The sequence below is a fragment of the Chelmon rostratus genome, chromosome 9, assembly GCF_017976325.1.
Source record: "Chelmon rostratus isolate fCheRos1 chromosome 9, fCheRos1.pri, whole genome shotgun sequence".
NCBI classification, from domain to species: domain Eukaryota; kingdom Metazoa; phylum Chordata; class Actinopteri; order Chaetodontiformes; family Chaetodontidae; genus Chelmon; species Chelmon rostratus.
In genome coordinates, this window is record NC_055666.1 from 2,719,557 (window position 1) to 2,742,105 (window position 22,549).

The 22,549-nt window shown below is 42.2% G+C and overlaps 1 protein-coding gene across 1 annotated transcript in view; it reads left to right on the forward strand.

The window, feature by feature from the left end:
- The window catches only part of gfra3 (GDNF family receptor alpha 3), a 45,348-nt gene that overhangs the window by 7,333 nt on the left and 15,466 nt on the right, over positions 1-22,549 (forward strand). Inside the window, exons 2-3 of the mRNA XM_041944690.1 lie at positions 17,058-17,354; positions 21,580-21,651. Of these exons, the coding sequence (XP_041800624.1) occupies positions 17,058-17,354; positions 21,580-21,651 (369 nt within the window). The remainder of the gene's footprint in view (positions 1-17,057; positions 17,355-21,579; positions 21,652-22,549) is intronic.

Sequence of the window (22,549 nt, forward strand, 5' to 3'; positions counted from 1 at the left end):
GTTGATAACTGGGATTTGGAACTCAAACACAGGGCCGGCAGATGGTGTGTTGGCTTCTGCTTCTATGGATGTGTGTGTGAGTGTGTGTGCGTCAAGTGTGTGAACAGGCATTAGATTGAGTGCTGTGTGTGTGTTGGTGTGTCCTTACTCAAACTCAGTGTCGGACTCGAGTCAGTGGTCCCCGAAGGTACCGCTGCTCTCTGTGGTCAGGGCCTGGGCTGATCCCAGGTCAGCCACGGCCTGACCTCAGGCCCATCTGCTATCATGATGACAGATGTGTCAGACGCTGGCTTCAGATCTGTGTCTGGACCCACAATCCCCAGTTAGTCTTTCTGACAGACTGCCCTCCCTGCTGGCAGAGAGAAACCTCTGACAGACATTTAGTTTGGTTCTTCGAATCCTAAATATGTTTGGAACCACACTTATTCAAATGAGTTTATTCTACTCTTTGAGTTTTTGAGCAGTGGTGGGCACGGCTAGCGTGTTTTTTCAGGTTGGCATCCTGTTGTGTCTCCAGTGTACAGGTTTGTTTGTGTGAATGGAGCGTCACTGTCTGTCTTAAAGCCTGACATCACAACCCCCCCCAACAGTTATCCTCACTCTTTTCAAGCCGTTTTCTTGTGAAAACAGACAGACGGTCCCACTTCCCATACCCATGTACTGGAGGTGGTAGCTTCTTTAATACACAATGACACGGCGGGAGATCCTTTTGAAAATGTAAAGAAAAATTGGAGGCATTCATCACTGTCTGAGACCTTTGCCACCGCTCAGACATTATTCATTATTTTGCTCTTTGATCACAATTACACTAATTATGGCCCCTCTATTACCTCAGTGGTTAATAAACAAGGAAGAGAGGGAAATGAGAACGTAGAGGCTTAGTGATTCAGAGTCTCTGAGTGTCTGTGAAATGTGATTAGAAATTTGCAGGTGACACGCTGACTTCTGTACGAATTATTCTGGTTAATGTAGGAGAGGGAAGAGTGCTGGGTGGCTGGCGTAACGTGGCAGAGAGGGGAACCAAAGCTCAGCTCATATCGTTGATTTCCTGCAAACTGCTCCACATGCTCTTGCTCCCACTTTTTTTTTTATTATTAGATTGGTTGACCTACCCTGGTGCTGCAGAACTAATTTTACCAATATGATGAAGTTTTTGCTCTGTTAAAAGGTCACTCAGACTCCAATTATTGGCTCTCAATTTAAGCTTTTACTAAGGAAGCACAGAATAGTGAGGCAAAGTCCATGCAGCGACCCTTAGATGTCCTCTAATCACAGCCTGCAAACACACAGCCTGTCTTCACTCTTTTCCAGTCTGTGTCTCCAGTATCAGCCCGTCAAATTTCAGCCATCAGCCATGAACGGGTCCTTCTGTAGACATCATGAAAGCTGCTCCACTGCGGCATTAAGGTTTGAGCATCTCAGATGGTGTTCAATTCTCAATGGTTGTCATGCTGTCAAACATGTAGTGCAATGAAACAAGGCTGATATAGCTTGTTTCATGATTTTCTATTATAAGAAATCACAAGATAACCTAAAGCCCTCATTAGCTGTTTTTTAGTTAAGAAACGGACCAAACAGGGGCTGCCGCTTCTTTAATACAGTAAAGGAGCATCACGCAGACTGTTGTCAGTGTTTCAAAGACAAGCAAAACCGTTTTGTTGATGAGGAAAGTTCCCTTTTGATCTTGTGATGCCATGCTTGGTTTTGGAAGATCCGGGAAAAGCTATAGGTGAAGTTGAGTTAAGGGAATTCTGGAATTGACATTCTGTCCATTTGCAGTGCGCCTGCCGCCTCACTGAAGTGACAAGCTAACAGGTGACTTCAGATTTGCTGTCGAGGTAAAACAGTTGCATTTATACAAGGCAGCAAACAGCCCTACTTTTATCCACTAACTTTCCTTTTGTGATGTTTACTCCTAAGTGCTTCTGCACATTATTTCAGAGATGGGTTGGTGCCATGATCCCGCGTTTAGTATATGTTTCCACAAAATAGTACTATTACATTAACAGCTCTGAATTTAGTCCCACTGAGGACATTTTAACCTTGTATTATTTATGAGAATTGGACTCCTACAGTGTTTTCTATGTCTGCTTTAATTTGCTAATGTACCAACTCTAGATCCTCTAACTGTAAGGTAGCTAGCACCCTGCTCTGACTCTGTGTGTGTTGAGTGTGAGCTAGAAGAAATGAAATCTCCAGTTTCAGTGCTAACTCACTTGCGTGACAAACTGACAGGTGACTTCAGATTTATTGTGATACAGATTTTTGTGAGAACTGCATCTGCTGATGAAGAGTGCGTGACACCCTTACAGAAAAATGTGGCTGAAAACTTTAGAAAAAAGCTAGTAAGTGGCCCTTGAGTGCCAAAGAATTTCCAAGGTTTGTAACTTTAAACCAACTTGGATAAGAAGCATGAATGATTCTATCTGCTGATGAAATTGTGTGATAAGATTGAAAGCACTGGACCTGCAGTTGTTTTGTTGAACAAAGGCCTAGTTTATGACAGGGCAACAGGGTGTAGACTGACTGACGAATTTAATCACATATTTAGATTTTTCATGTTCAACTGGTAGATTAATGTTTACATTTCAAATAAGAAGTGACAGCCAGCAGACGTATTGAGTAAATAGTGACAATTCTAAAGGACAGAGAATGATGGAAACCCCACTGTTACTTTGCTGTGGTAAGTCAGAGGTTACAGGACATTCCAGATGTCTAAATAAGCTTAATGGAAATTATAAAAAAAACAAAAAGACAGAAAGTCCAGTTGCATATGACTTGTTTAGATGTACAGTAAAGTGCTAATGAATAATTGAACTAACTTCCTGTTCACTTACTGATTACTTCAGTTTCCAAAATGTTGACTCCACCCATCTAAATCTGACATTGCATTTCAATGAGAATCAATGGGATAATGGCTTTATTTTGCCTCTGTGATGCTAAGCACTTATTGCACTCCATGGAGCTCAATTTTCCAGCAAACACTGAGGTCACTACCGAGACTACTGAGGTTTTTTCTCGGATGTTCACTTGAAGTTTTCTCAGATGGCTGTCTTTTCTTTATCTGTTCATTCGGCTATGGCTGCCATCACTTCTCATTCTAACCAGTTATTCCACCATTTGTTCCAAACAAACCCGAAATGTGAAACGCATCACTTCCACTTCTCATCAGAGTGTTGGGAATACTTTCACCTGGAGAAACACTTCTCTCCCCTGTTCACCACAGCCAGCACAGCCAGAGTCTTTCTGTGCCGCATAAAATAGATGATTGTGTGGAGACAGACGGATGAGACCTGATAAAAACACATGGTATATGGAACATATTCTGACCAGGTAAGTGATTGAGACTGTGCAGCTGTAATAATAGAAGTGGAATCACATTGTGTATTAGCTTCAATTGGGATGTAAACTAATTCAGCTGGTTTTAAATTAAATCCAACCCTGTAAAGGCCAGGAGGCGCTGCTATTTGTTTCTGATAATTATATCACCACCACAGAATTTATTTTCTTGATTTATTGATATTGAGGTGCATCATTAACAGACGATGAGCTGTTTGAGCTGCTACCTGTGATAGGTGAAGTAGCTTCAGGTGAATTGTTGCATTGACCTCTGTATCACACTTCATTGCCAAAGGGTGGCTAATGATTGCTTTGTTTATATGTTTGTGTCTGTTTATCTGACCTTCACACACTATAAATCAGAGTGATGAGAGAATTATGATGACGCTAAAGGATAGTCTAAATAATTTATCATATGCTATTCATTTTCAGAATTACACTGGCCCAAAAGGGCAGCTAGATTTATTGGATCAGAAAAGATGGCGCATCACTGTTGTCAGCTATGTATTTTGGTGACACTGAACAAAATTTATCCTGCATTATTGGTGAGAGGTGGACTTCTACATAGTTTTTTTTTTTCAGTGTGTTTAATTTGCTAATGTATCAGCTGTACAGACTTGTAAACTTGCTAGCAACTTATACAATGAGTGGAGTGTGAGCTAGAGTCCATTGACAGCTAAGCCTCCTTCTGATCTTGAACATAGCAGAAGTTATCCTCCACAGATTGTCACCGTGGCATTATAAGGTTCTCTCTTTGGTTCTCTCTCTTTGACTTTTTTGTAAAAATTGAGTTATTCACATATTTTTATTTTGTGACAACTTAACTAACAATATGTGAGGTGATTTTTTTTAAATTGTATGCATTTTAAATAAAAACGTTCTATCTACAAGTTCATACTCTCCCTCCGTTAAGAGAAGATAAGATTTTGTCCCTGAGCCAATCAGCAATGAGAGTGCACACAAGAGGACCAATCAGGTTCTGCGTCTTTGTCATGTCACAGCATGCAGAGAAAACAGGAGATGAGAAAATAAGAAACTTCAAGATAGAGGATTGTGTTGATGTTTCTTGAAGGAGAACAGTACAAATGCCAGGTAAGTGCAGTCCCTTAAAAAAAAAAATGTTTTAGATCTTGCTGGTTATTGTTATTGTTAGCGACTGTGCTAGCCAGCTAATGCTAGCTTTCTAATCTTAGTCTGCCAGCTAATGCTAACATTATCAGGCAAACACTAAATGATAGTTTTAGGTATTTAAAGTCTATTCCAATGAGGAAATCAATGAGGTCAGACAATGGAGGTCAGGTTTTCGTCTTGTTCCATTCTGTCAACTTTTATTGAGCTGTAGCTGTGAAGCTCTCCGGTATGACGTACTGGATACCAGTGTTAGCTGGCTAGCAATGAAAATAACATCCTCAGCAAGATCTAGAACGACCAAAACAAACAAACTCCATTGGCATTTGTACTGCTGTCCCTGAAGAGACCATCAATTAAATCCTTGATATATGAAAACCTGTTTCTGAAGCATTGTCCGTATTCCACTAATGAGAATAAAAACCGATATGCAAAAGAACGTTACTCATGTATGAGTACAGGCACAGCCCAGTTAAGTTTTAGACCCCACTTGGTCCATATTATTCAATCTTTATTTTAATTCACCTCGAAAGACCATTGAGGAGGTATCCTCACTTACAGTGGTGTCGAGATAAAATGGATTAAGAAAAGTGCTGGAGATGAGACTGTGAGTGTTGCCCATTCCACAGGTAGCTTAAGGGCTGGGCCTATACTCTGGAATTAGGTCATGTAACATTCCATCTGCATTTGACCTGTTCCAAAAAAAACCCATTTACAAATTTGAGAGGATTTTGATATTGTACATTTACTATACATTTAAGGTGTAGGCCACTTTCCACATTTAGACCTGCTGCTGAGAAACAGCTGGTCTTGAATACTGCCAAGACTGCCGAATGGTCAAAGTCAATGTGGACTGAACAAATGAGACGCTTCAGTTGCACTTATGTGGACTGACATCTAACTCTGATGTGGATTCTTCATAATTTAAAATGTTTTGTTTCTTATTTGACAATTAGACAATTAGTGGTTTCAGCGGGGATTATGTGTCCAACTATTTCTTGGAGGGGAGCAGTGACTTCCAAGAAATGATCTAACATATACGGCAACCTCCGAGCATGATTTGAGCGTTTGCAGAAAAACTAAGCAGCTGGTGAAATTAGTGCAGTGCACTGATTTCAGTCCATTCATGCCAGTGTATTTTTTATATCACTGTATGCCAAATTTGCAACTTTTCTAAACGCATGCTTGCCTTTGATATAATATCGTCTGATTCCATACAAATTTCCACACGGGGGCAATAAAGCAAGATAGAGATCATAAGATTTACCTGTTCTCTGTATGTAGTTCTCATTGTGGTTCTAATTCTATGTTGACTTTGAATTACAGAATTAATAGAACACTCTCCTAGCTCTAAAATCTTTATTAGCATTCTGTAGATAACGACAATATAACACATAGCCAACCCTTTGCTTGTGGCAAGTAAATCTGTATACATGTGAAAGTGTGCTCTAAAATGTGCTGTGTGTCTCGTGGGTGTGAGTTAGAGAAAAAGAAGCGTCACATTACGCTCAAAACCCTGAACACTTGGTAAGAAACGTGACCTGTGGTCGCTGGATTGAGTGGATGTTAAGCAAACAATGCTCAGTCTGAACGATCGTCTTCCTCGAAGCAGCTCTCCAGACTCTTCTGTGTTTTCACACAGTGCTACAGAGCAACAGATGGCATACTGCATGTTCATTGTTTTCCCACAGAAAACAATGATAAACTCCACCAGCACTGATGGAAAGTGCTGCTTGCTGCCTGCAGACACAGTGTGGCAACAAAAGTTTAATCTTTCCTTCTGCTGTCTCGTGATGACAAACAGGTTTTGGAAATTCTACCAGGATGGTGGCACATACATTTATTTTTTTCAACATGTACCCCTTGTTTTTTTCCAGTGAAGATGAATTAGTGAATAGACTGAAGATTTTGAAGTCTGGAAGGAAAAACAATTTCACTTCCATGCTTGGCCCTCTTTGTAGTCTGTGTTGCCCTTCTGACTTGGCAATGTACACGCAGTGTGACTTGGACTTCCTGTGGGAACACCTCTTGAGGAAGTCCAAAAGGGCCCTACACTACAATATCAAGGCAGCAAAAACACTGGCTACCTCATTCATTTCGGTGGGAGTTACTTTGGTTCAGCTGGGGGGGTCTATTCACAGAGCAGAGCAGAGCAGAATGGAAACAAAAGTTGCTTCTGGCTTTAGTCGGCAGTTTGTTTGCCACTATAGTATTTGCCCCTTACTTCACCAGCAACAAGGTCAAAAACATCTGGCAATGTAATTTATGGATTCTGTCCAATAGTCAGAAAACCTCATTCAAAATCACATTGACATTTCTAATTATGCAAATTACTGACTTTACTCAATGGGATCTTATGTGGTTCACTACATTTGTCAAGATAAGATAATGTAACATTTGAAAGTATTTCTGTATTTAGTGGCCTTTAACAAGCACCGTTTCTGACAAGCCTTCATGGATTAAACACCACCAGCTTGATGCTGATGTCTTGGCTTTAACAAGCCTTCAAACTAGACTTACTGGCTAAGAGTTCATATTCTTCACCTGTATACTGTACCAACTAGCCACAGAAGAACACATGCTCCTGTGTAGTTTTATTGTTGTGTTGTGTTGTGCTAATGTCCATATGGAAGCAATTTAAAGACAAAATTAATGAGAATGGCCCCGGTGTGCTGAGGCTGTGCCTTTGCTGCAGCCATGGTCAGTCTCTAAACCTAACCAAGTTGTTTTTGTGCCTAACCAAACTTGACTTGCACTCGTGACCACAACTTGACCACAGTATAAAACAGATTTGTTGTTCAGCACAAATGTGAAATGTTTTTCTAAGGCACAGACAAACGTTGTTGTCCTGCTGACAGATGTCGTCCTGCTGATGGGGCATCAGAAAGAAAACCACTGTCATGGTTCGCAATTTTCACTGTTGTTAGGAAACAGAATGTGAACAGCGGTTTCCTGTGTTGACCCATCCGTGTGCCCTGACCTTGTCTCTACAGTATTTGTGCAGTATTGTTGCTCCACGTCCATCAGCTTTGCTCCTGACAGACGAGGGTCACAATTCACGTGGCCTCTTGAGGTCTTTGTGAGTTAAATGTACGCATATGTTGTTTATATGGCATTGTTGGCAAACAATGAAGTGATGCTATAGTGTGTGCAGTCTAATTTTGCTATGTTTTGTTCACCTAAGTTGAATATGATGTGTTGTCAGACTGCCTCTAAATATGAAGCTCTGGACGAACACTGATGAATGCTCAAGGCAACTCCAGAAGTGTTTGTTCACATGTGTCCATGTCATATGAAGGACATAAAGATGAGAAAAACCATATATGAGCTGCAACTGATCAGATGACACTGACAGTTTTAGGCTATGGTGTACTTTGTGTACTTTACCCATATTGAAACTTGCAGTAGATGAGAACATCTGCCACACGCTGAAAATGTAGTTAGAACAAGTGCCACATGGAATTACTGCAGAAAAAAACCGAAGTGCGATCTCCATCATCAGTGGTAAGAAGTCACGGCTCAGGCTCTCTGCAGTGACTCTACTGTCGAGGGTGTCCCCGTGCATTTTTGGGATTTTTTTCTGTGTATTCCAACAGAAAGCTCAGCAAAGGCCAGCAGACAGCACAGTGTTTTTGATGTGGTATTAGGCCGTCTGGAGCACTGACACAGAGCCAGAGTGGTCTGCTTATTCTGGATTCACTCGTCCGTGTAGTGTGAAATAAAGCTGTTTCGATTAGTGTCACAATATAGAAAAATAAATATCAAAGTATTACATGATTTGTTGAGGAAAATATTTCTGAATGAATGACACGATGTTGGCTCTGCTTGACTTTTTTCCTCTGAGTTAGATTTCTCTCTAATCCAGTTTCTCTTCTTGGTGTCTCTGTGCTTGAAATGAATATTGTTAGATTTTCCATTTATTGCAGACTGGTTAATGACAAATGAGAGATATAAGAGTTGATGCTACGGCATGTGTGAGAAGAGTGGTGTGAATATGAATGTCTCCATATGGAGCTTTGTGAAGTCTGATGAATTTCAAGCGATGTCACTTGAGTCAGTGAAGACTACAAGTTCGAAAAAAAAAATGAGGGGGTGTGGAGTTAGAAAGCTTCCCAGACCTCTGTAGCCTGTTCCTTTGATTAGCTGGTATGATATTAATGCTGCAGAGATCGGGGGCATGATCTCTATCCCCTTAGGGGTTGTTAGGACCTTGAAACACTGACGGCTTCACCCGACAAAGAAATCTCAGATTTTCCCCTGATAGTTGCATCATTTTCAAGTTATTCTGGAGTAAAATGAACATTAGATGTGAGACACTGTGCTTTTATTTTTATTTACAGCGGCGGGAGCAACACCCTCAGACAAAATAAGAGCCTTGACATTGATGCAGCAGTCATATGCTGGACTGTATGTAGCTAATGCTTTGTTCGATTTCAATCTGTCTCATAGCTTCTGCCTCCATTGTGCGGCAAAGGCTTCTGTTGATCTGTGACGAATTGAAACTGTGACAAACGGTGTTAACTCGCTGTCCTGTCTGTTTACCTGATGCTCTTCTTCACCTCTGCTGCACTGGGCTGCACCAGCTGTGTGGAAGTCCTCTCCTCAGTGAGGATATAAAGTCGACACTGGAAGCTTAGTAACTACTAGTTTGTTTTCAACTAAATCAGCTACTAAACTTGGTTGCACCACGATGACTTGGGACATGGCCAAACTAGTTTGGACGTAAAGTGCGCCTTAGCTTTCTGGCTGGCATGAGCCAACTACACTACATCGTAGTGAGCTAGATCAATACTGAAATATAGCAATAAATTAGGTCTCTACTGGTTTACTGTGTCACAAACTGACATGTGATTAATAAAAAAATGATCCTATGTGGCAGAAAAACTGCTGTTTTACCATTATTTATTTATTAATGTATTTTATTATTTTATTATTTACACCTAGGGGCATGTGTAACTATTTATTCCTATGGCCCACCACCCTTACCACCGTCCACATACCCCTTACATTTAGACAAGGGGACACACAGTGAATCTGAAAATTATCACTAGGCCACTACTTGCAGTAAAATATCAGAGCAACAAGGATTGAGTTAACTAGTTCCCACGCTAAGTGACTACAGACAGGTTTCATTGGTTTTCAGAATCTTGTGCCATGTCTTCAATCAACTTGAAGGACATGTTCGCGTCACTGACATATTATGCTTTAGGCTACTGGCAAATGAGACACTTATTATGAGAGGGTGATGTTGAAAATGAATGGCAGAGATAGTATAAATACGGTCATTGGTGGAGCATGTTTCTACACCTTTTGGGTGCACTAATGCTTGGCAGATTTCCCCTTCTCCCTCCAAGTGATCCACCAAAATCCAGATGAGATATTTGCACAAACCTTTAGCCCTTCATGTTTCTTCTACTTCTTCTTCTTGGTTTATTGGCAGATGCTGTTTGAGTGAATGACTTCTCGTCAATAGATGTTGCAGCTAATGTTCTACATACTGCCACCTGCTGTACTGGAGGGGAATGTAGCGAACTGGCGGTTATGCCTCCCGTCAACGTTATAGCTAATCTTTTTTTCTTTTTTTTTAAAAAAAAGATTAAAAGTATGTGAGGTTCACAGAAAAAAAAATGAAAGGGAGGACAGTGGGAGAGAAGGGTTGAATACGGGAGAATCCTGGGAAAAACAGGAGAATTGACAAGTGTGTGATTGGATCATAAACACCAGGTGTGCCTTGGAGCTGGTGTTATTTAGAATGATTTATAGTGCTATAATCATATGGAAAGGCGTGCCTTGGAAATACGTGTTTTCATAAATGGTGTGCCTCGTGACAAAAGCCTTTGAGAACGCAGCTAGCTGAAGAGCCGTCTTCTCCACCAACCTGAGCTCTGCAGGTGATGCAGCGGCACTCTCTCGTCCCTCCTCATGTGCTGCATCAGGAACAGGACATAACTCTCCTCCACCTCCTTGAGCCTCGCCTGCGCCTCGTTGCCTTCATCCTTTTTCTATGTGAAAAAGCTTCTTGTATTTGTAGGCTTCAGGTCCTGCCTTAGTGAATTAGCTAGCTAGCTCCCAACATGTAATGCTGGTAATGTGACAGTATGACAATGAGAAACCCTGTAACTGTCTGTCTTGCTCACACATGTGTGACAAGCAGGGTGAAGCAGATCTGCTGCCTGAAATACGCAGACGACCCAACACAGTTTTGCATTCTTGATCAACAATGTCATTATTTTCATTGGCTTTAAAGCCTGATGGTGATGACAGATGAATAGGCTCTGCTGCAGTCAAACCACTGAAGTGAACGCATGTCTTTAGGAAATCAAACACATTTCGCGCTTCATCTGAAATTGTCGAGCAGTGCTTTGCTTTGATTGGAACTGGCATGGTGCTACCTGGACGACCGAGATGAGCCTGCACATAAAAATAAGACCGCATGCTGCTTTGAGCTTGGTTCAGCCATAACAGAGGAAGAATCGGTCAAACAAAGTCTCTCTGGCCTGTCGTGTGTGTGTGCTGCTGGCAGACCGTATGTGTGTGACCTGAGTGTGTCATGACTCCACGGGGAGCTGCGAACACCGGAGGACATTGGCTTTTAAGGGGAAAATGCAGTGTTTCCTGTCCAGCAGAGATGGAGCTGAATTTGCTTGTAGAAGTTTGATGATGTGACGCTGGCGTGAGACGGGACAGTCTCTGGTCGGAGACGTGGTCAGGATCAAGCTGCTGGGGCTGAGCGGTTAGTCTGATGTGGGGACAAAGTGAGTTGTGGCGGAGTATCGGATGCGGCGCTCCACAAAGGCTGTTTGTTCAACCAACAATGTTTTATGTATGTGGTTAGTCTTTCATCAACACACTCAGTATTCAATTTACATACTGTCTACTGATCCGGCACTGAATGTTAAGCTGTTTATGCTCTCTCAGCCACTTTATTCTGACACCAAGATGTGTGTGTGTGTGGATGCCAGTGTGTGTGTGTGTCTTAGACAGATTGCTTTGCCCCCTCCGCCCCCTCCCCTGTGGTTGTGCAGTATTGTGTTCTGGTAGTAATGATGGGTTCTGTGCCTCCCAGTCTCCCTCCCAGCAGGACACACACATAAAAGGGTCCTTCTCAGGGCAGCCATAACGTGTGTCTATGTGTTGTTTTTTGCAGTTGTGTGTGTGTGTGTGTGTGTGTGTGTGTGTGTGTCCGTGCGCACATCTTTGTGTGATTCTAAGAACATCATTTTCGGTGGTGCATGCTGATTGTGCCTCATACTGTGCGCGTGTCCAACCAATCAAGGTTCACTCGCGCTCTGTCTCTGCCTCTATCTCTCTCACTCGCTCCTTCTCTCTCCCTTTTTCCATCTATCTTTCCATTCCCCTATTTCTCCTCCCCGTATGACATTTCTGCTGTCCTCAGACAACTTCTCTGCACTTCCCTTGTGTGTATCAGCTATTGGATTTTACCAGGGGAGCCTCTCTTTTTTGCTATTGCAAATCGAAGCAGCCACACTTCAGAAAACAACAGTTCCTCTTGGGGAAACTTTGGGTTCCATACAACCCAAATGCTGTCTGTAATAAATGACGCCTGGCAGTATCCTGGCTGAAGAGCATCTATGTAGTTAGCTCCAAAAGAAAAGGAAGCAGAAAGCTGTAGATGGTTGAAAGGGAGTGAAAATGGGATGTTCCTTGTTGAAGGTTTGACTGAAGCAGAAGCAACTTTGTGACTTTTGGCTTGATGTCTGGTCCACAGTGTTCTCTGACCTCTTCAGGTGCTTTCACACCCATCTTATAAAGTCTTATCTTATCTTATCTTATCACACTTTGGAGCAGTTTGAACAGGCTCTGGTACTGTTTAGTTTGCCTCCTTGGTGCAGTTCATTTAAGTGTGTGTGGAAACTTTAAATGAAACTCGAATGTGGACCAAACAACCAGAAGGCTTGGAAAGGGAGGTCTCAAAATGCCATTAACATTTGTAGTAAAGTGAAAAGAAAAATCCATCTTTGGAACAGAGCCTGCACATGGCTCACTTCATGTCTCAATAAGGATGATCTTTTGTGATATTGTTGTTTATTTTAATATTTCTGTTTTTAGCTGACTAACAAACATTTCACATAAGCCCTAGACATTTGTGGGCTAAACATCGAGGTTAGTCCAGACATGTCTGTAATAACAGCAGGACAGAGAGGAGGGGAGGCAGTAGACATCTTCCGACTGCAGAGATTACAGCTAAAAAAAAAAAAAAAAGACTTTAGATGACATGCCATCCTCACTCTCTTCCCGCTGTCCTGTCACTCTTGAGCTGAACTATCAATTAAAGGCCAAAAGCCAAAAAAAGGAGACAGACAATGTTGATGAATTTTATGGAGATGGACCAAAACTCCTTGTACATTTTCATGGGAGCTGTTGTACTTTCTGTGCAAAGTCATTGTTGCACTCCAAGACTGAGTGAATGGCTGGACCCCAAATGCAGGACAGATTCGGATGGTTTGAATTAAGAAAAGGATTTATTGTCACACAAAGGGTTGATTGATCACTGGGAGACGATCCATGCAGGTCCGGGAAAGAGCGGGCAGGCAGGTGAGGTGAGTCAGCAGGATATCAGGTGGTATACTGGAGCGCGGCAGATGTGGCGGGTAGATAAACGATGGAGATGATTCTGAGACACGAGGAGTTGAAGTCACGAGGAAAAGGCGAGGCAAAACATGAGCAAAGATCAAGGCACAAGGAGAGCAAAATGGCCGAGATGTGTTACCAGGCTACAACTCTGCAGGGAAGACTGGAGAGGAGATCTGGGCTGCTATCTTGTGGCTGCTGATTATGGATGGGCTGCAACTGTGGTGGCTGATTGGCACTAGGATCAGGTGTAGGTGAGTCATGGTTGAGGAGGAACTGCCCAGTCCAGACACACACGCACACACACACACACACACACACACACACGCACACACGCACACACACACACACACAATGATAGACACAAGGAGAGGGCTCACATGACACAAACAGACACGGGAAAAACACAAGGAAGCACGAGGAAAAGGAGGAAGAGGCTTCCCATTGATGTTTTAGTTTTGTTAAAATCATGAAGGTTTCAATTTCTAAAAGCAAGTGCTTTGGTGGCTGCTGATCAGACAAGATTGGTGAGAGAAAATGCTGAATGAGGGATTGCATTGAACTCCAGAAGCCACTGGAACAGAGGCTAGCCTGGACATCAGGTCAGGTCTTTGGCTCTCTGTTCATCACGTATGAGATCCAGTTGCTGTCTGTGCTAATGAGCCTCACAGTTCATTATTTCTTGACAAGTTTTTTTGAGACATGAGAAAAAAAAAATCGCGTTACGGATTATTTTGCACATTTAAGTGTAACATAACCTGCTGTCAGTCAGCAGAATTTGATTTCCACCCATGGGTCCAGAGAGAGCTCTTGAAACAGGATGACATCAAATTTAGCTCTCCGATGAATGAGTTACCTGTCATGTTCATTTGGAGATAGACAGTGTGAACATGAAGTGGATCAGAATTAAAAGTCAGTGATGGATTTTTTTTCTGCCTACGTTGCCGGCGTTCAAAAGGACCAACCACCATTGCTCTGACATGACAGTGCAGCAGTAAATTCTAACACGCAGAAGTCTTTTTGAGTCTTTATTAGAATAGATCAGCCGCTGAGTGACAGCAGAAATGACTGCCACAGAACAGAGCTCTTCACAGGGTGACTGTGTCTGGTCCTAATGGAGACGAACAAGTACAAAACCACTTAAACAACAATCAAAACATTCAGCGCTCACTGCCACAATCTACAATGTGTTCCTGTTAAGGTAGTCAACAAGGCCATTAAGCTATGAAACCCATTTGCTGTGTAGTCTCAAAAAGAATGTAGGAGCTGGGATAAATGCTTTCATCCAGCAAGTGCTGTAACAAGCAGGCAGAGCTGTGGGGAAAATAACAACCAAAAAAGGAAATCCTTCAAACACTGCTCCAGGACTGTAGGGGGCGCTAAAAGGAACAGCTTGATTTTCTACCTGAGCGAGAGACCAGGTGAAAGAATAGTTGTTTTTAATGCAGGTAGAAGAACACTGAGGCCTAACGTGCGAGCACAACACATGACTGTGTGTTTGTGTGACAGTTGACTGATCTCCGATCTCACCACAAACTCTTTCAGTCCTTTTCCTCCAGTTTCTCCTTTTTCTCTCATCTCTGTGTGGTTGTGGAGTGGATTCATTAAGTCCATTCATTAACTCAGCTCAGTCTTTCCATTGACTTTGTATGGAATTGAGGCACATCTAAAATTTGTATACTTGCCTGAGCACACCTTTGCACTATGTTCTAGCACTGACCATTATCCTGTCATAGTCGTATGGCACAGTGGCCACACAGCTACAGACACTCAATGGTTGTTGCACATTCCTGATTAAAGGCCTTGTCACATCAGCATTTCAACCAGCAAAATTTCCCAACAAGTTCAATTAATTTCAATGGAATCAGCACGATTAGTGGATTCACCCACAGGGGCTAAATGAATGTGTGGCATTGATGAGCAGTCTTGAAAGTCCTGACCTTTGAGGGGACAGAGAACAAAGAGTCCTGATTGAAGGATGCTATCATAGTTCATTAGCCTTTGTTGCACCAGTCACAGCAGTATACACCGCTCCACCACAGAGATGAGGTTTGCAGAAGACAATTCTGAGGCAAAAGTTGATGTACAAATGTCTTTTGAACAGGGCTGACAACTTTTCACTTGACGTTCACGTGACATTTCCCACCACAGGGATCAGGGTCATCACTCCTTAACCCCTAGAATTATAAAAAAAAAAATAATAAAAAAAAGCCAAATTTACAATTTTAAAGCATTTATAGATGAAGAGCATAGTCAATAATCATGGTCTGTGGTGAATAAATATGGTTGGTCAGTATACTTGCCAGCCTGTGCGGTTGTATGAAAAGTAAATGGAGAAAAACTAATTGTACAAAGACGGTTGATTCTGCAGGATGATTTTGAAAACAAACAAACTAGACTTTATGAAAGTAGAAAGCCAGACTAGAAAAATGAGCTCTTCGTTCAACTATTTTGTTTGGATTTGTCATATTTTTATTATTGATTATGTCAGAGATGCTTTCACACATACTTACTGACAAGACTACAAAGGCAATTCATCTTCTTACACCCCTGCTTCTAAATGAAGCTGTTAACCAGTGGTACTGTCTGATAAATAAGAGCTGGGATAAATACCAGTGCATGATGATCATCTGATGATTTGATTTTCAGACTTGTAGTACTCATGTCCACGGGTGGTTCTCGCGTCACTTTATTGGCGAGCCTAATTAAACTAACCAAACCTGTCTTCATCACGTTGAAAGTTGTTTTTTTTAATGAACATTTTAAGTTGTCACAGATGTGAAACTGAAGCGCAAAGTGAGGCAAAACTCTGCATGCATGAAAGGTGTTTTTTGATGTTGGAGCGGTGTGTGTGTGCACCTCTTTCAACTAAAGCCACGTAAACTGTGTGCTTTGGGCTCTGGAAAAAAGCCCACTGTTCAGACGTTGTCCTGCGTGCACAGAAAGCCTATTCAACATACTTTTTCATGAAGAAGTTATTTTGAGGCTTCCGTTTATTTGGCATGAGATTTGTTCAGGCAGCTTAAGAACAAGTTGGCAGCACTTCATAATGTTTACCACAATATGTGTTATATGCTACTAAATTTCACTATTGGTGCACCATTACATTGATGATTTTGCATTATGCTAACCTAAAAACCTCTTATTGTGAACCATGAGAAAGAGCGTCAGAGACACGGAGCGTCCTGTAACCACATCAACCCGCCGTCACTCCTGCCTGAGAGAGGGGGGGGAGCGATGCTGCAGCCAGAAGAGCCGCCGACTGAGATTACTGCATGCATGGGAATAACTACAATATTATACATTTGTGTTTATTGCTCACGTCCCCTCTGATGGTCTGAATGACTCTGCTGCACAGTGCTGCTGTTGCTGCTCTGTCTTGTCTCCCCATGCGGCGTCGGCGCCCACAACATTATCAGTTTGAATTCCTCTTTCACTGCGGGAGAAAATAGACATGCGGCGTGAGAGCGTGTGAAAAGCATCAGTTGTGTCATGGTCAGTGCGTCAGAGCTGGCAGCCACGCTTTTGAATCCGTGAACTCATTTTACCAACAGTGACCAAGCTAAGCTAACAGCTCATGAGTTTGCTTAACAACTGTTAGTGAGGTTGTTAGCTGTGACAGGTTTATTTCCCCTGCTTAATAGCTTTTAATGGATCCAAATGGTGTACAATGGTGTACAAAATGCCAACAAGCAAAACAGCAGAGAGAAAAAGGAGCATAATGGAGATAACATGGTTGTCTATAGCTGATTTAGCATGTTAGCATTTTCCTTGCCAGCTACAGCACTTCACCAGTTAGCCCTGTGAATATAGTCCAACAAAGGCAAAGACGCACAGATTATTTCTCGGTCCTTAACACATGGTCGTGTAGAGATGTCGCCTGCATGGTCGAGTGTCGGGCTCCTCAGCATGCAGCTCTCGGGTTTGTTAAGGGTTCATTCATAGTAACATGATGTGTCTGACCTGTCTCTCCCTCCATCTCTTTTGTCTTCTCTTAGGTGTGTTGCAAGCCTCAACACCCATCTTCCCCTTCCCTCCCTCCCCCATTGACTGTGTTGAAGCTCATCGGGTGTGCTCCGCTGACCTCCGGTGCGAGGCCTTGTACCGGGGCTTGGAGCTGTGTGCGGCCGACGCAGCGGTGTCCCCGCTGGGGGAGCAGGCGGCCACCGAGTGCCTGGAGAGACAGGACGCTCTGCTGGCTAAACACCCCGCCCTGCTGTCCTGCAAGTGCCAGCGTGGCTTCCGCAGGGAAGAGCAGTGCCTGCGCATATATTGGAGGGTTCGCCTGCTGCCAGGTCAGTGAGGCGGGGTGTGAGGCATGTGCATGCAAATCTGTATGTGGGTGTACATGTAAAGATGGGCAGCCATCTATCCAGTCATTAATGGGTGGTACATGGCTGCTGTTGAGTAGAAGTTAGGCTTACTTCAAAGAACAAAGCTATGCTTATTCTCTTCTTTTTTTGTAATTGTCAAAAAATTCCATATATAACACCAAAAACCAACTATGTCTTGCTCCATCTGTCAATATTCCCACCCCTGTTTGTGGCTCTCAGCCCTGCATCTCAGTTTTAAAAAGGCCTCAGTATTGAAAGATGTTGCTGAAAAGCATTTGTTTGAGGCTGCTGTCAGTGGTGGATTGATCCACATTTGAACCGATTCAAAATGAAACTACAGTGTGTGTGTGTGTGTGTGTGTGTGTGTGTGTAGTGAAGGAACATGTTACACAGTGTAACAGTGTGACTCCTTGAACAGACTCTGTGTCTGTGGTACAATGCTTGTAGGAAGAACTTACAAATGCACACAAAAATATTCATCATTGTAAATAAATGCAAAAGATGTCCACATATACAAAAGTAAGGTACAAATGTATTTTTGATGCAGGCACAGTTTTTTTTTTTTGGAATAAATAAGTAAATAATAGTAATAAAGCAAAAGCAAAATAGAAAAAAAAACATAAGGACAAATCCACAAATATGTATTTCTAAAGTATTTGTGATTTTCATCAAAAACATTTTTGAGTATTAGTGCCCATCGTGTGTGAACTTCACTGCCTTCCTGTGTGGCTGTTTTGAGATTCCTGTGCCAAGGCTCATTCACAAATGCATTTTTTACAACAGGGAATTATATGAAGCCAATCAGATGGCTCCTTCTGCTTCAGCCAATCACACAACCACAGATTCAAAGGGGTGACTTTCTTTGAGTACGTAGCGCTGCGTCCACAGGTCAGCCTCAGCATGGTGTCTGCCATCTGCTTTCCACAGGTAGTGAGAACCCTCTTGTTGTGCATATTTGAATGGGTTTGAGGTATGAATGCTTGCTAAGTTAGTGATGTGGCATTTAACACTAATGTTAGCTAACAAGCTATCTATGTAATGCTAACAGACAAACTAATGTCATGACTTGCCTGTGGAGAGCAGCTTCCATGCAGCTGTTTGACCTTCCTTCTCTTTATTCTTATTCATAATTGCAAATGTAACGCTACGTGATCACATTAAATCACACCCTTGAATCTACGCTACATGATTGGCTGAAGTGGAAGAAGCCATCTGACTTCCTACAGATAAATAAAAATGCATTGGCAGGGGCAGGAGATTGTCAGAAAACCCACACACAAATGCAATGAGCATGTGATTAGCTGTTTGTAAATGCAGGTCCAACAGCAACAACATCCAAATATGTTTCTGATGAAAATTGTGAACACTTTGAAATACATATATATGTGGATTTCTACTACATTTATTTAAAAGAAGTATTTGTGTGTGCATCAGAAATACATTTGTGAAGCTTCTTTTTTTATATGTGGATTGTTTTGTATTTCTACACAACAATATCTGTTTTTTATGTGGAGTCATTTATATATAAATCCAGAGGTCCACCTCACTGTCAACACACACACACACACACACACACACACACAGCAACAGAGGCTTATCCCGAGTGCTGGTGTGATGTGTGTATCGGTAAGTGAGCTAACACTAGCCAGCGGACTCCTCCTCCCCTGTGGCCTATTAGTCAGCGGAGCATTAGTGTAATTACACACTCTTCAGTTCCTAACGCTGCTAGGCTGCTCTAGCGTATCATTACCATAAATATATAGCCTAGAATAGGATTTACATACATAAACACTTTACATGCCATTACATTCTTTATTGAGTTTGTACTTTGCAGTGTGTTTAAATAATTTGCAGGAACAAACAGCTCATCCACTAGTCAATCAAGACTCCGCTAATGGGTTTCACTACTGGACAAAAGCCGTGATACCATGAGCGCATGGGGGCTTTGGGTTTGCCCTCCCGGCTTCCTAATCTTATCCTCATTCTGGCCACGTTGATCAGATTTAAATGACTGTGCGTACACAGGTTGTTGTGGTGTTGTGTTGCCTGGATATAAAGCCCTGTGCAGTAAGAATAATAAAAATTAGATTACAAAGTGCAGCCTCATTAAGGGAAATGAACAGCATTAGATACTGAATAAGACTTTCTGAATCGGCCTTATATAATTATATTATATAAGCCAATATCTTTTGGGTGGAACCAACTCATTTTCATGTTGATATTGATTGCAGATGGAGAAATCAGTCACTTTGTTGAAAAGTTTTCTTGTAGTCAGTGAAAGATGTTGACATCTGCTTGATTCTTAGACCCCAGACAGCAACAACGTCGTTCTGAGTATTAGCAAGCCCCACTGTGCTTAGGTACTGCCTCACAGATCTGCTGGCAAGCCTGTAGACTCCTAAGTTGGATTTAAAGTTCTGCCTTTAGGGGTCACAGCACTGCTACAGAGCTCATGCATGTAGGCGGCATAGCTACGCATTGATGATGCGTGCCTCCCCAAAAATGTAACTACACACCGAGGGCACTGCGGTACCATGTGGAGACCACAAGACCTGTCATACGTCAGCTTGGGCTGCTTGTTTTTTCTCCTACAGGTGTCTGCTGAGACAGGTTAAAGAAAGGCTCTCTAAGCTGTAAAGCTATTGTCACTGCAAAGCACTGTGATCATCTCTGTCACAGTGCATGTCATACTGTAAATGTACTGTGATTGGTAGAGGTCTCCTACTCAACAGTTGCTTTGTATCAGAGAGCAAGTGAATGAATGCAGAGACACTTCCTGTGAGGAGTATAATTAAAGCACAATACAGCCTGATCATGTACAATTCATCCGCCTGGTGTTGCTGTGGTGTGGTCAGAAGTTGAAACCCAGCACTGAACTATAAATCAAAACCTGCCCAGTGGATATCCAGGCTACTGACGTAGATAGTAGAGGGTGCCAGGCAGTGGGGGTGGGGTTGTGCAATCTCCGCTAAAGTAAGAAGGGAGACTCATCGAGGCAAGTAAGGAGGCTCATATTTTTAAATGAGCAAAGGGGTGGTTTTACTACAGGGACCTCTCTGCACTGCACTTCTAATTAGCTTTTGTAAAGTAAGTGTCAATTCAGTCCAGTGAGCTGTCATAAAATACACTGCACCGCTTCATTTAGAGATAGAACATAACATGTATCACAGATTCATTTACTTTGCACACAGCATGACGGCGAGGCCAGTGTAACTGGTTTTGATCTGTTATCAATGATTTATGGCTTCTGTAGAACTTGGGTGATTGGAACATACTGCAGATGACTCATGTTTACACCCATGATCTTCTTATCATTGGAGGATTTTCCACCTCTGTCTAATTCCTTTCCTGTATTGCTGTCTGTGGTCATTTTATTGGCTTATCTGTGTGCAGACTGATGCCTCTATAAAGTGTGACATTGACCCTTTGATATTACCAACCACAATTAACTTGTTACCTTAAAGGAAAATGTTGCAAACTGGGATCAAACTTCCCACTGTCAAACGTAATCATCATTTATTTCCAGCAGTTGAAAGCTTGCTGAATCATTGCCTGTTTATAGATCCTGAAGTTTTTATATCAGAGGCAATGTAACTTACAGTACATCAGGTCAGATATGCAGGCCAAACCAGTCCTTTCCCATGTTGGTCTGGCTGATGATTTATGAAACAGCAAGTTTATTTTGTGTTTTCTTTCAGCTTTTCTCAGTGCAGATTCTTCTGAAACATTCTCAATAACATGAATCAATTGCAATCAAAGTGCACTTCGTGTTTTTAAAAGAAAACAAAAATAAATGGACGTGGTTCATCTTTGGAAAAAAAAAGAATCTGTCTGGCTTCTGTGCCAGAAATAGTACAGAAACACACACACACCTCAGAGTGAACATGGTCTCACTAAACACCAACGTAACACCATGTCTTTCATGGGACAGTGACTGTGAGAAACACATGAATTCATTTATTCAGTCATCTTTTCAGATCACTTCATGGCCTCATTCCAGACTACACCGATGACATCCTTCCAGTGCTCTGAGGGAGGTCACCTTGAGTTTCAATGGTGTTTTTCAATTACCGTTTCCTGTCTTTACCGTAGTGTTTGTCTTAGATTTGTTCGTTCCAACCTCCTGGGTCACAGTGTAAATGATCACTCAGTTCTCTGCTCTTGTTTGTGTTTTCCCTTTTTCCAGGGGAGGATGAGCTGGAAATATCTCCCTATGATGACACACTAATGGATACTCGCATGGCGTCCTTAGTGGCAGGTAAAGCACACTCTGATACACACACACACACACACACACACACACAGAGAGACACTCTTGCAGTCTTTGTTATGATTAGGTAGTCAGTGTCCATTTCTGGAGTATGACAGGCAGCTCTATAGCTCTGTCTTACCAGTCACACAAGTACATGCTGGTATTGCAGCTCAATGAATCACTACATCTCAGACATGTTAATCAATATGTATCAATCAATAAAGATATAATAACTAGTGTCTAGCTCTCTCTTCCACCAATTTACACCGTCCAACGTTCATTCATATGGGTGGTGCGGCATAACCTGGGCCAGAGCATGTGACCAGAGTGGAAGGATTTTGGATGGAGGTGCAGAGCAGATTCTTTCTAAAGGTTGGAGAGTGGCCTTATCTCCCACTCCATCCTTCTCCAGTTTAGCTCCACTACCGCTCAGGCCGTGAGTTCTAAGTGAATGAAAGCTGCTGCTGCTGCGGCGGCGGCGGCGGTCTTACCAAAAACCCTTTGGTTGAGTTGTTGATCGTGTGAGCAGTTTGTTTTCCAGCTGGACCTGTTTGGGTTAATATTTCATTGATTCATTTATTTTTATACATTTAATGTTCAGATTGTGGGAGAGACTGAGAGAAGTCTTGAAAGAGACACGAGAGAGAGAGGAAGAGAGAGAGACAGAGAAAGAAAGAGAGAGAGAGAGAGAGAGCTAACACAGAGGGACAATTTGGTTGTTTAAATGTGCTTTTTAGTTATTTACCTAAGGCCTGAATGATTTTGAAGACTGAAAACAGAAACATTAACCTGAGGGTTTGAGTGGACTTGGGGTATGTTTTTTTAAATGAAAAGAAATCCATCTGGATTGTGTTGAAGTTAAAATTAAAGCACAGCGTAGCTTTCTTCTTTGTTGGAGCCAGCG